Source organism: Pestalotiopsis fici (genome assembly GCF_000516985.1).
Source record: "Pestalotiopsis fici W106-1 unplaced genomic scaffold PFICI_Scf_9, whole genome shotgun sequence".
NCBI classification, from domain to species: Eukaryota; Fungi; Ascomycota; class Sordariomycetes; order Amphisphaeriales; family Sporocadaceae; genus Pestalotiopsis; species Pestalotiopsis fici.
In genome coordinates this window covers 667,091-679,245 of record NW_006917099.1, presented here as the reverse complement: position 1 = coordinate 679,245, position 12,155 = coordinate 667,091, and the positions used below count along the sequence as shown (strand labels likewise).

The following is a 12,155-nucleotide window of genomic DNA, read 5'->3' as shown; positions in this document are numbered from 1 at the left end:
CAAGCAATGTCGATTTGGCGGAAGCCAAGTGTCTGGCACGACAAGTTATTGGCAATCTTTAGTTCAGAGATGGGACTGCGGTTACGGATTGCAAATAAAACATTAAAATGTCATATAATATCCACATGTTCAATGTGAAAAGCATGTCTGATACCTTTGGTGATAAACAGAGAGCCCACATTATTAACTCGATGCACGTCGGTATATGCTTGGCTTCCGCCAGTATGCGTGCAAAATTTGCTGGAGTTCCCTCCGTGCCGATGACTTTACAGCGTCACGCCAGCCAGTGAGGAAGTGACGGCTGTTGTGTCGGCCACTGTTTTGTGGGCTGCCTCAAGGCGGGCTTGTATCTGGGGGTGCTTGGGTTGCCCGTTGAACTTCTTCGAAGCTGGCTTGCGGGAAAGGAAGGGCTCATTCTGTCCAAGCATACGAGGCTGAGATTTGTTACGGATGGGCTGTTGCTTATCGAGACGCAGAATGATCAGAGCTTCAGCGGGTATTCGTGCATTATCATCGACGAGGTACACGAACCGAGCATGCAGACTGATATCCTCCTAATAATGCTCAAGAATACCGTCAAGAGCCGCGATGACCTCCGCGTTATCCTGATGTCTGCCACCGTGGAGGCACAAAAGTTCCAGGTACTTTGATGGTGCTTACATTCTGGAGGTACCAGGTCGTCAAGGTGGTGTTACTGAGTACTAGGCATTTTCACTTGAAATCAACGGACTTGACATTAACGGAAAGCAGCCTTTAATATATGGATTCAAATTGTTATATACAGATTTGCAAGCTACGTGCTCGGTTTGTAAAGAACACACCTCTGGTCCATCCAGCTTGTTGTCGCCAAGGTCATTGTTGGACGGTTTTCGTCCGTCTCTCCGGGACTTGCGTTCCCTCCAAATACCGCAACGGCATCTTGGCGCCACCCCGGACCTGCAGAGGGGTTCTTTGCAAACCTACTCCATGCTTGCTGCATATCTTTTGACAGGCTGGCCTGGAAGTCCGTCGCATTTTCACGCTGGTATGTGCCAAAGGCCAGTGGTATTTCCGAGGCGTGGTATGCACCTGGGACGAGCTCCGAGTTGGCAAAGCTGGCGTTGAAGTAGTACCGCCAGGAAGGAATACCGACAGACATGGAGTCATTGTACACAAAGCCTGCGGGGCAGCCAAAAGAAGATTCAGTCATGACTGCAGTGGCCTGATCTTGTTGTGTTTGAATACGGCTGCCTGGCACAATCGGGTAATACTCCAAGAGAGCCTTTGCCTTGGCCTTGCTGAAGCCGTAATGCTCTTGTAGAAAAGACACGGCGCTCTTGACACCCGTGGTGTAGATGGCACCCTCTTCAGCGTTGCTACCAATGAGTATCGGGACACGTGCCATGATTGAGCTCTCGTTTGTCGAGTGAAGCCTATTCTGGCGTGGTGCCTTGGCCCAAGTCGCGCCGTCCTGGATGGGAGGACCAAACCAGATTGAGCGGTTCTCGGATACGGTCTTCAAACGTTTCGCCGAAGCCGTCGTCATACAGTCGTACTTTTGAGTGGCAGTTCCATTACAGCCAACGGCCTCGGCAAGAGTTCTGTATGCCCATCCGGGAATGGCAGCTCCACCATTGTAGCTTGCCTGGCCAGACTCCATGATGGCCGCGCGGAAGTTTAACGGATCCGGAGGTGCTGAAACCATCATATCGACGATGGCAGCACCAGCGCTTTGACCGATGAGTGTAATCTTTTCGGGATCGCCGCCAAAGGATGCAACATTGTTCCGAGTCCATTCGAGGGCGAGGCGCAAGTCAAGCAGTCTGGAGAGTCACGTTACTATAGATTCTTCCACACTGGGTCAGCAGCGCCTGTAATCTTACCCCAGGTTTTGGTCTGGATCCTCGAGCTGAGGATTGGCAGGAAAACCATGAACGTTCAATCGATCTGATAAACATGTTAATTTCTTGATACTCCGAGAGATTAGAGAAGCGTAGGGAAGATGGGACAAGGTTCCGCGGGCTGGTATATAAGCTGGAAGCGCTAACGAGTACCCCGCCAGTGGGCCGGGTATCCCCCGCGTTACCCGCTAGATGGAAAACACCACCCACTAAACTTACAATTTGGAGACACTAGAATAACGTCTTGATCCCCTGCAAAGCTCGAACCATCGTAGTTGGGGTTGGTGTTTGCTCCAGTACGATAGCTGCCGCCATAAATCCAAAATAGAACCGCCTTTTTCGTCCCATTAGAGACAAATGGAGGAGCGTAGACATCGAGAGTTAGGCAGTCTTCTCGCTCTTCCGGGGGTGCAGTATTTGGTCCCACAACGAGCGTCATCAAATTGTCGTACGTCGCATCGTTGTAAATGTAGTTTTGGTAGCAAGCGATGTTCTGTTTCGTCGTGGCATTTCGAGCCGACGTCCATGGCTTGGGTTGCTCGGGCGGGCGAAAGCGTTCTGGCTTCGCACCATACGGTATTCCGTAGAAGTTGTATGATGTCTTATTCGAAGGCAGCTTCGTGACCGAACCAATGACTTCTCCCGAGTCTATCGTCGCACGGGGATGCTTTGCTGCTGAGCTTGCAACGCCAGCTAGCAATGCACCGAGGAAAAGACTGCTGATTGACAGCATACTCGCTATCCAATTGAGCGACAGCGAGCAGTAAGACTCCAAATTCCTTGCCCAGGTCGAGTAGCCTGAGATGAATCGCAGTACGAACTCTCGCGACCCTGAGAAGACTTACCACAATTGGTACGAACTTGAGCGGCCCAGGTTTGGATTATATTCCTCAGCTTGGCATTGATCAAGCTTCGGGTGTCGGCCACGTTCCATTTTCATTAGGCGAACGATCTCATGTTTGTGAGATTGTCCGGGATGAGAACCTTAAATGCGTTGCATTCGCGAAACAACCACCAATAAAAGTATTCAGCTAAATGCGTAATTTTCAAATTGGAAATCTGGATGACCGATGCAGTTCTCACAGGTGTCTATCAATAATATCTGATGCATAAGAAACTACCTAAACGGGCAGGTCCCGGGCCGCCAAGCTTTTCTTGACACTATGTTGAGAACATGTGCTTTCGGCTCCATCCGAAGAAAGCATTTCGCCTACCATGACAAATGGGCCCGAGTGTTTGAAATGGATGATTCAGTCATTTCTTGACATCGGGGTGCATCGGGTGTGTTGTATTATAATGGATTCATTATACTGCATTCGGGAGCTGGTCAGATTGTTATCAAAGCTTGATCCGACGTCCAGATCCTCTTTTTTTTCTTCTCTTTTCTCTTTATTGCAGATGCTCCGGGAGGCGGATCTCAATAACGGCTTCCGACCCTTCATTCTTCTTTTCATCCGTGTACCAAATCTTTGTAATAACCAGACCTGCTGACTCCACCAATTGTGTCCACTGTGACTCGGTTCTTTCTATCCCCGAAAGCATGACAAGCATTGCGATATCCATGTAGACTGCGCGAATGCCGACGTTGGATTCTGGCAGGACGTAATCGTTGATGAGCAGAATCGAGTCCTTGTTCATAGCGGCAGCCGTATTCTTCAAGATGCTTCTGCTCTTCTCGTCATCCCAATTGTGGAGGATCTGCTTGAAGTAGTAGATTTTTGCGCCAACCAATGGCTGTGGCGTAAAGAAATCGTAAGCCATCGTCTCAATACCGTCAAGCTTGGTGATGACATGTGGCTGATCCTATTCGAGGGGTGTCAGTAATTGCTCTCTTCAATTCGCATCGGAACTAAATCTAGAGTAATATGGCACTGCTTTTAGAGCAGAGAACCCGGGGAAAACAAAAAAAGAGCTGTCCTTGAATCCTACTCAAAAGACATGCCAATAGAGGAAGAGATGATCCAATTTACTAACCTGGACAACGATGCGACCGGGGTAATCTTTGAACTCTTGGCGAAACTGCTGCGACCAATATCCTTGGCCGCCGGCCACATCAACCAGGAAGACATCGCCAATGTCGGTAGACTTGACCTTTTCCCTGACTGGGAAAATGTCAAACCACCTGTCCCAAGTAGCCTCGCGGCGAGCTGTCATGAAGTCGTCGAAAGCCTTGCCGTACTCGGGGTTCTCTGCCGTAAACTCAAACATTGATTTGCCAAATGTAAAGGTGTGTACATCTATTTCATCAAAGTCGTGAGCCTTGGCGATTGGTCCCATGTTGCTGCAGAGCTTCAAAACGATATCCGTGCTAGTGAATGTTGATTAGAAATTCATCTCGCCATTTGATTTATCAAGTCACATACTAATACTTGACGTCGCCAAGAATGCCCTTCTTGACACTAAAGTCTGTCGTCGCGTTGGCCTGGTATGTGCTGGGCCCAACCTCGTCGGCAATCCCGATGATGGTGATGAGTCTCATTATCCTCACTAGAGACACATTGAATTAGTTATTTTAAACCCACTCAAGAGTTGGCTTCTTTTTTCTGTACCTATAAGCAGCTCTTTGGCCCCCGTGGCATCACTCAGCTCTCGGGCAGTGCTCTTGCGTTTTGCTGCCAGCGTCTGCAAGATGCCCTTTTCTTGAGCCACGCGCACGCACACGTTCTGGTAAGCTTGGAATCGCATCCTCATCATCTTCTCCGCCGGTGTGGTGACGATATTTTGCAGTCTCTGCACGCCCTTGAGTAGCTCGAGGTGTGCATATTTGTCGCCATTGGCTTCTCTTTGCGCTGCTTGTTGCAGTTCCGCCAACAGTTCAAGGGTGGTAGACATGACGAAATACTGGACTTGGTTGGAGTTCAGAGTTGTGAGTGGTCTTGAACCTATTTTTTACGTCTTTTCGAATGGATGCAAGCCAGTAAATCCCGTCAGCCCTTGGTGTCTATATTATCTTTCTGTTTACCGAGGCGACAACACCACAAGGATGTCTATCTAGGTCCACTCACCTACATGGGAGGGCAGGGATGGATTTGAACGTTGCGACGGAACACTCTCCCGCAATCCATGTTGTTGCATAACGGATCCTGGGCCCAGAGACCCTGAGGGTCATGGCGCCATACAACTCATTGTTGCCACGCAATAGGACAGCATGTAGCAATCTGGCATGCCCCGTGTTGCCTTCATCCGATGGTGGGCTGCGAGACTGATTCTGTTACCGGTTCAACTAAACACATTCTGGCCGAAACCCAAGAACCGGATGTAGTAACTAGATTAATAACTGCAATATTTTACTCAAAATATCCCTTTTGGCACTATAACCTGATACCGCGCACAATCACTGCATATTGCCAATCCATCTTATGCACGTGCCTGTGTGATCAAGCAATACCTCTGATTATATACTCGCTGTGCCTTATACTTGGGCTGCTTCTACAGGCGATAGACAAAACTCTTGTTCTCCTTGTCGGTCAATCCTGCATATGCCTTGCTGGCTTCAACCTCGTCTTCTACGACCTCAATAGTTCTCGTCCTGGACTTGTTCATCCAGTGATAATAAAATGCACAACATGCGCTGACCAAGATGGATACAGCCCACATGATGACCAGCGTCAGCTTAGCCGGTTTGAACTGGGGGGCATCTTTGGCTCTAAAGGTCAGAGGCCCAATAATGTTGCCTATGGCGAATGCAGCATTCATGCCAGCCGTAGCGTAGGTCCTCTTGGTGTGTCCAGCGGTGTTGCAAGTGAGCCACTGAAAGGCAATGTTGGAAGCACCAGGAAGGACATTGATTAGATACATTCCAGCCAGGAGGCCAGGCCTGTTGGTCTTGGGCAGGAATGATAGCAGTGCTGCGGCCATGGTCGCGACTGTACCTGCTCCTACGTTGATCAGCCATCGTCTACCGTGATATCGGACGATCACTGCGGCGCTGAGTGTCCAGATGATATTGACAACTCCCGAGGGAATGTTGAGGAGGGCAGCCTGCTTGGGCGTGTAGCCAAAGGAAGTAAGGATGGTGGCAGAATAGGCAGTGACAACACCTTTAAATTTGATGAGTTAACATGACACAGACAGATGGAGCGACAGTCCTATTCTTCCAAAGTACTTACCGGAACCAGATGATTGCAAAAGAATCAACAAGAATATGCCCCAGCAGCCTGGATCGAGCAGTCCCTCTAGGAGTTGACCGGGGTGGAATTTCCGGCTGTCAATGCCAGTCTGATTCACTTTGATGTGCTCAAGTAGAGCAATCTTCTCAGTATTTGATAGAAACTTGGCCTTCATTGGTGAGTCGGGAACAAAGAGCAAGACGAGCAGACCGACAGTCATGGTGACTAGACCGAGAACCAGGAACATGGTCTTCCAGCTAGATAGGGGAGCCGTGGGCGACATGTGCTGGAAACCAAAAGAGATGAGAGCTCCCAGAATCTGGCCGTTACCCATGCCCATGTACCAGTACGCGAATCGCGGTGCCTGCTCGCTGTAGGTAAAGTACTGGCTGCTCAGGAGCATCAAGGCGGGCGGAATACCAGACTCAAAGGCACCACTGAGAACGCGAACCGCCACAAGCCCGGCATTGTTGCGAATGGCGGCATGACAGGCGGAGCAGAGACCCCATCCGATCAGGTTCACGGCCAGACACTTGGCGACTGGGACGCGGTTGAGCAGCCACATGTTGGGGAGTGAAAACAGCAGAACGGCAATGTAAAAGGCTGAAGATGCGTTGGAATAGTCGTTGCCCGCCAGATGCAAGGAGGCTTCCAAGCCCATGATTTTGGCATACTGTCCCGATCAGAACCATGTCGCGCAAGATTGTTTTGAGAGACAACTCACGTTGAGAAGAACTTTGTCAATAAAGTTCAGGGTATAGCATGCGCACAGGAACGGCATCAATCGAAGATCAATCCGTTTACGAAGAGATCTGGCCAAAGACGAACTATTGGGGTTCTCTGCCTGGACCTCGCCTTTGTGCTGTTTGAGAAAATCGAGCGCATCGTCTTGCCGTTGACTGGCGATCTCTGAGCCAGTCCTGTCAATGGTGGACACTGACTCTGTAGGGACCGCTTTCATTTCGCTGGAGATGTTGTCGCCGTTTTGTGACATAGTTACTGACTGGATGCCAACAAAAGATGGGATTCAGACAAAATTCAGAATTCTAGAGGGAAAGAATAATCAGACGCCTGAGGAGTTGCTTTGCCGTGGCGATTCCCAACAGGGTTCAGTCCAGAAGACTCGCTTAGATGTATGTGGAAGGCAGCAGCAGGGTTTCTTGCAGACTCGACCTATCTACGGCTCCGGTGGTCTTTCGACTGAGACAAGTCACTGTTTGTTGTCTTTTCAACATCTACTACTTACCAAAAAAAGAGTCCCGAGTTAACCGAGATGAGTTTCACGGTGTCTTATATGACAATATAAGCAAGTGTATAGAGAGCCCCTGCATAGGCGTCGTCGCGACAAGTCTACTGTCTGACCTCATACATGAGCCGTGGATCTAGAACAAGTTTGGAAGACCTTGCGCGTCTTTTCTTTCATAACATCCAGGCAGCATACACCTGGGATCATGTCCCTGCTCTGAAATTTTGGAAGCAACATCGGTTCCAGATCCCCGGCCCGGTGGACTTTAATTCGCGGGAAGCCTAGTAGTCCAATCAGTCTACCTCCAAGGCAGGGAAAGACCTCCTCGCAAGCCCTGGCATAACTTGAGCCCATTTCGACAAATCATTGTCCAAACTGAGCCTATCGCGAATATGCGCAGACCCCTGTCAACACAATATCCTGGCCTAGTCCACCGGATGTAACTCCCCGCTGCCGGCATGACGGTAGACTAATCTATTGGACAGCTGCACTGCTACTGGGCATGTTTCTCCCTCATGTAAATGCTTGACTGGGATCAGTGGCAACCATCGTATGATACGGTCGCAAATGCGCAGGACCACATCCGGGAGCAAGTCAACCGTATCCACCGGAACGCAGAGTTCTGTTGTATATACGGACGTGGATGCCTTCAATTGTTTTCCAGGGTCATATCATGCTCAAAGGTGCTTGATTTGTGAGTTATGCTCTTGAAAAGTCCAATTGATTGGGCCTGGCTGCGGTATGAATACAGTGCAATCAATTGCCGGTTCTATATGTGTATGACAACCATGCCTGCTTCGAGGATGCAAGTTGTTCTTGTAAGCAAGACTTGGCCTCTCGAGTCCTAGGATCGACTGATTCGCCGTAAGTTATGGCGGCGACGTGTCTACACTGTAAAAGAGAAGGCAACAAGGATATCGACGGCCTCTGGTACAAGCGGTAGGAACACATATTATTACATATCCTAGCACTGAAACCCGTACAATGTCCCAACTTCCAAGGTTGGATAGGAGTTCAACCTTCGGTGCTTTGGAAAGAACCTGGCAAGGAATCCTGACCAGCAGCTGGCCGGTGAGAAGAAAATGTACATCTCTGTACAGATCAGACTCGGCTAGGTTATGACACAAGACAAACAATAAATGCTATGTTGTTTTCAAGCCCAGAAAGCCCACAAATAGTCAACAAGTAATGGCTCCTCTCTGCATTTCTATAATCACAACTCTGAAGTGATCTGACTTAGTTTCCCCCTCCAACCCTCATCTTGGAACACGGCTGTACGAAAGATGACTTGGGTAGTGAACGGATCAGAAGAGCTTGACGCCAAGTCGGAGTATCGACTAGTCGTTGGCCTTTGTGTCTTCTCTTCCATTCTCATGGTGGCCGCAGTTGCTACAAGATGCTATGTACGACGAAAGAAATTCGGATTGGATGATGTGCTTGTAGTGTTAGGAGCTGTAAGTGAAGCGGTCCTCTCAAGTCATTGGGAATCTTTACTGACTTTGCATGCATAGGGACCAGCTCTCGTGTATAACGCCTTTGCCATCGTTCGTAAGTACCAACTGAATGAACCCGAGGATACCAAGACGTTGAACTGAAGACCCAGAAACCAAATACGGCCTTGGACTACCTTTAGCAGATCGTCCGGCTGCTGATAAGGAGACTTACACCTTTTACAATTATGTCGGGCGGCCATTCCTGATGACTTCCTTGACCTGCTTCAAGGTCGCCCTTTGTATCACCTATCTCCGGATGATTGACCGAACCTCGTACCGCACGTATCGCATCACTGTTTTCGTCTACATTGGTCTTCTTATTGCGTTCGGCCTATTCGGAATCGGCTTCAACGTTTTCAATTGCACACCGGTCAGTAGTCAATATTGAGATATCGCTATATATGCTAAGACCACGTTAGATGGCTAAAAACATTCACCCTTCGATTCCAGGTAGCTGCCTGTCTTACGCCCCCTGGAATCTCTGGACCTGGAGCCTTAATTCTGTCCTAGACGTTGCTGTCTTCCTCTTACCGATTCCCCTCTTTATGAAAATGTCAATCGACTTCAAGCTTCGACTCGAGCTCAGCATTCTATTCTCCTTGTCGCTGATAACCACGGTAATATGTATATTCAAGACTTGTCAGATCCCACGAATTGCTTGGGGAGACGGAAATTCGACGCAATTCGTCTATCTGAGCGCTCTAGAAGTCAATGCTGGAGTAAGTCTTTTCAAGTTTCTTTGTTACTTTTCTTTTCTTTTATTTCTCAATTCAGTTCCATGGATAGTACTGACAAACTTGTCGTCCAGCTCATCATCAGCTGTCTACCGCACCTCAAGCCACTCTACAACTGGGGCAAGACCTGCTCCTCGAGAAGCCACAGTCGAAGTACAAAATCAAAGAGCTACAGGATGGATCGACTGCCATTCCGGTCTAAAACCGAGACCGAGGTCAAGGTACATCGCCATCGCAACGAGAGCGAGACAGAGATTCTCCGGCCTGGAATAACAAAGGTTACACACATATCAGTTGAGCATTCCCCGGATGGGTCGACGGCGGGAGACAACCAGCGAATGACATAGTGCTTGGGACCACAGGAGGTCGTTTCGAATCATCTCCAATGTTCATAGAGACTTTATCAAAGAAGCTATTGTTGTTACTTTATTAGTATGGCGATGGTGGGCATTATTATTCATGCTTGATGGGAATCACGGGATTGTCCACGCCAAATGTCCTAAGGTTAGTTGCATACCTAGTATGCAGGTATGAGAATGCTATCTAAGTTCTATAATTGTGCTATTGACGCCTCATTAACCTTTTCCGGTGTTTTGCACATTCATCGGGTCTCAAGTCCCATCGAATCTTAATGCAGACTTTCCCCGTGTGGTATTCGGCTATCAAAAGACCGAACAGTCGAGTTGCGTTCAAGGATCATTAAGGTTAGCGGCGCATCCCGGTAGCCGCAAGAAAGCCCAGACTGAGCATATGGCCCCAGGACCCTGAAAGAGTGGTCCGTTGGTGCCTACCATGCCTACCTCTTACTCTGTACAGCGAAGGATTTGAGATGGTGTGTAGAGTACCTAGGTAGGTATTGTAGAGGTAGCCACCATGCCGGCAGCAGCCAAGCTTTACATGGTCGGCAATGAGTGAAAATTATCGTTCTCGACACAAAGTCTTGTCAAATCTTAAATATGCAAATTCCCATCTCAGTTGCTGTCGTCAATAGGAGGGTCCAGCAAAAGCTTTGCCGCCCAAAAGTTTTGTGATCTAGCTTGGAACGATGCTCCGTGTCGATCATTGGAGCCACTATAGATGCATTGGAGGCGGGAAACCAGACAGTTTAATCCTGGACCATGAACACAGTGTTGTATTATGACCGTCACAACCAGTGGTAGTAATGGGTAGAGAAAGCCTCTATAATTGCTAGTGATGTATCTCCCAATCCAACAGCCACATCTCTCCAAGAACGTGCTCACGGTTACTCGCATATGAAACACCTGTAGAGGTACTCATTTTCCTAGAATATATTGTCTTTTTCTATAGGGGGGCCACTGTTACAACTCAGAGACTCGATCTCGCTGGACAAACACTGCATATAATGAGGTAGGTCAACCAAAACGTGATCAACTGTCTGCCTAATACACCAATGCAAACAGAAACCCATATACCAGTCGCGCGATTGCTGCTAAGTTTTCCAGCAGTGCTTATTATTCTTCAACGCAGAGTTTTGGATGCCGAGCCTTCTTAGTTTAAAAAAAAGAAAGAATGTATGAACATCGACCAGGATTAACCGCGTTGACCTAGGTTTTCTCGCTCACTCGTCTTTTTTGCATACACAGCAATGCCAAGAGTGATCATAGAATGCCAAAAGCCTGCTCATGATCACCATTTCTCTTGCTTGACACAAGCGTTTGCGTTGCTTTCATGTGTATCGATTCCACGCGATACAGGACCCGTGAATACAGCTAGTCCCTCTTGACCACGGGTCTCCTGATCATCGATAAAGACACCAATGGCTCGGTGGCGGTCAAGGATCGAAGGTATTCTGGTGCAGATCCGTGGAGCGACGATAAAGTTGTCCTCACTATAGCTTCGCTGTCCATCATTTGCAGGATTCCAAGGATATGTGTGCCTTGAAATTGTGTCAGGAGGTGCACCGGACTTGCGTTGAATAGATTTTACTTACGATAGGTCGAAGATTTTGCGGCGGCAGAGGTAGACGCACAACTGACTGTTCCACGTGTCGCATGCCTTAGCCCAGGCAGTATCGGCAGTCTTGTATGCTTGACAAAGCTTAGCTTCCGATGGCATGTTGTTCTCGGTACCAAAGTCGATGAAGCTAACTGGAACAGGTTTTCCTTGTTTATCAAAGAACTCGTGGACGATTGATTGCTGTAAACTATCCATCTTCGCTCTCAGGAAGGCAGGCTGACCAACCCTGCGTTCAGGAGGTGGGTTGGGATCGCGGTATCGACCCGAGTACCCGACTACGTCGTTTTCAAGTCCCGCGGCAATAATGGTCACCGTAGTACCATGGGAGGGTAGAGTCTCAGCATGTTAGCTGTGCTTTCTTGCGGACTGATAAGGTGAGAAAAGTATCGGAAGTTACCTCCTTGAAAACGCCGACTCGAACGTAAGAATCTTGGATGACAGGCAGCCGGAAGACCGGAGTCAAAATAGGTTCGTCGCTAGCCCAGGTCTTGAAGACCATGTTATCGACATGCTCCTCAAGCTTCCAGTCGCGGAGCATGTCAGGTTTCGTCATATGATGCTTGCCCCATTGCTGGAAGTATGAACGGATGGCCCGAATCATCTCAGGAGAGCATTTGTCGAATGTCGTGATGGCTGGGCCATCCAAGCCATAGTTTGGCATTTTGTCCCCTGTGAGTTTGTGTTTGGATGCTTGGATTGAATATGACGGACGGAGG

General features: G+C 48.7%; 5 protein-coding genes across 5 annotated transcripts; 1 reads left to right on the top strand and 4 right to left on the bottom strand.

The window, feature by feature from the left end:
• Positions 1-266: 266 nt before the first annotated feature.
• Positions 267-2,613, bottom strand: PFICI_11633 (uncharacterized protein; the record flags this gene model as incomplete). The annotated part of the gene is made up of 5 exons (XM_007840214.1): positions 267-554; positions 661-694; positions 822-1,802; positions 1,863-1,926; positions 2,100-2,613. The coding sequence occupies 5 exons, from the start codon at positions 2,611-2,613 to the stop codon at positions 267-269; spliced, it is 1,881 nt and encodes a 626-aa protein (XP_007838405.1).
• Positions 2,614-3,269: 656 nt separating this feature from the next.
• On the bottom strand, positions 3,270-4,712 carry PFICI_11632 (uncharacterized protein; the record flags this gene model as incomplete). The annotated part of the gene is made up of 4 exons (XM_007840213.1): positions 3,270-3,683; positions 3,855-4,188; positions 4,244-4,367; positions 4,430-4,712. 4 exons carry the CDS (start codon positions 4,710-4,712, stop codon positions 3,270-3,272), a joined length of 1,155 nt encoding a protein of 384 aa, XP_007838404.1.
• A 597-nt stretch (positions 4,713-5,309) lies between these two features.
• Positions 5,310-6,983, bottom strand: PFICI_11631 (uncharacterized protein; the record flags this gene model as incomplete). The annotated part of the gene is made up of 3 exons (XM_007840212.1): positions 5,310-5,920; positions 5,990-6,662; positions 6,714-6,983. The coding sequence occupies 3 exons, from the start codon at positions 6,981-6,983 to the stop codon at positions 5,310-5,312; spliced, it is 1,554 nt and encodes a 517-aa protein (XP_007838403.1).
• Positions 6,984-8,518: 1,535 nt separating this feature from the next.
• PFICI_11630 (uncharacterized protein) lies at positions 8,519-9,809 on the top strand (the record flags this gene model as incomplete). Its single annotated transcript, XM_007840211.1, has 5 exons — positions 8,519-8,689; positions 8,747-8,783; positions 8,839-9,098; positions 9,148-9,447; positions 9,537-9,809. The coding sequence occupies 5 exons, from the start codon at positions 8,519-8,521 to the stop codon at positions 9,807-9,809; spliced, it is 1,041 nt and encodes a 346-aa protein (XP_007838402.1).
• Positions 9,810-11,109: 1,300 nt separating this feature from the next.
• On the bottom strand, positions 11,110-12,100 carry PFICI_11629 (uncharacterized protein; the record flags this gene model as incomplete). The annotated part of the gene is made up of 3 exons (XM_007840210.1): positions 11,110-11,359; positions 11,414-11,775; positions 11,837-12,100. The coding sequence occupies 3 exons, from the start codon at positions 12,098-12,100 to the stop codon at positions 11,110-11,112; spliced, it is 876 nt and encodes a 291-aa protein (XP_007838401.1).
• Between the last annotated feature and the right edge of the window lie 55 nt (positions 12,101-12,155).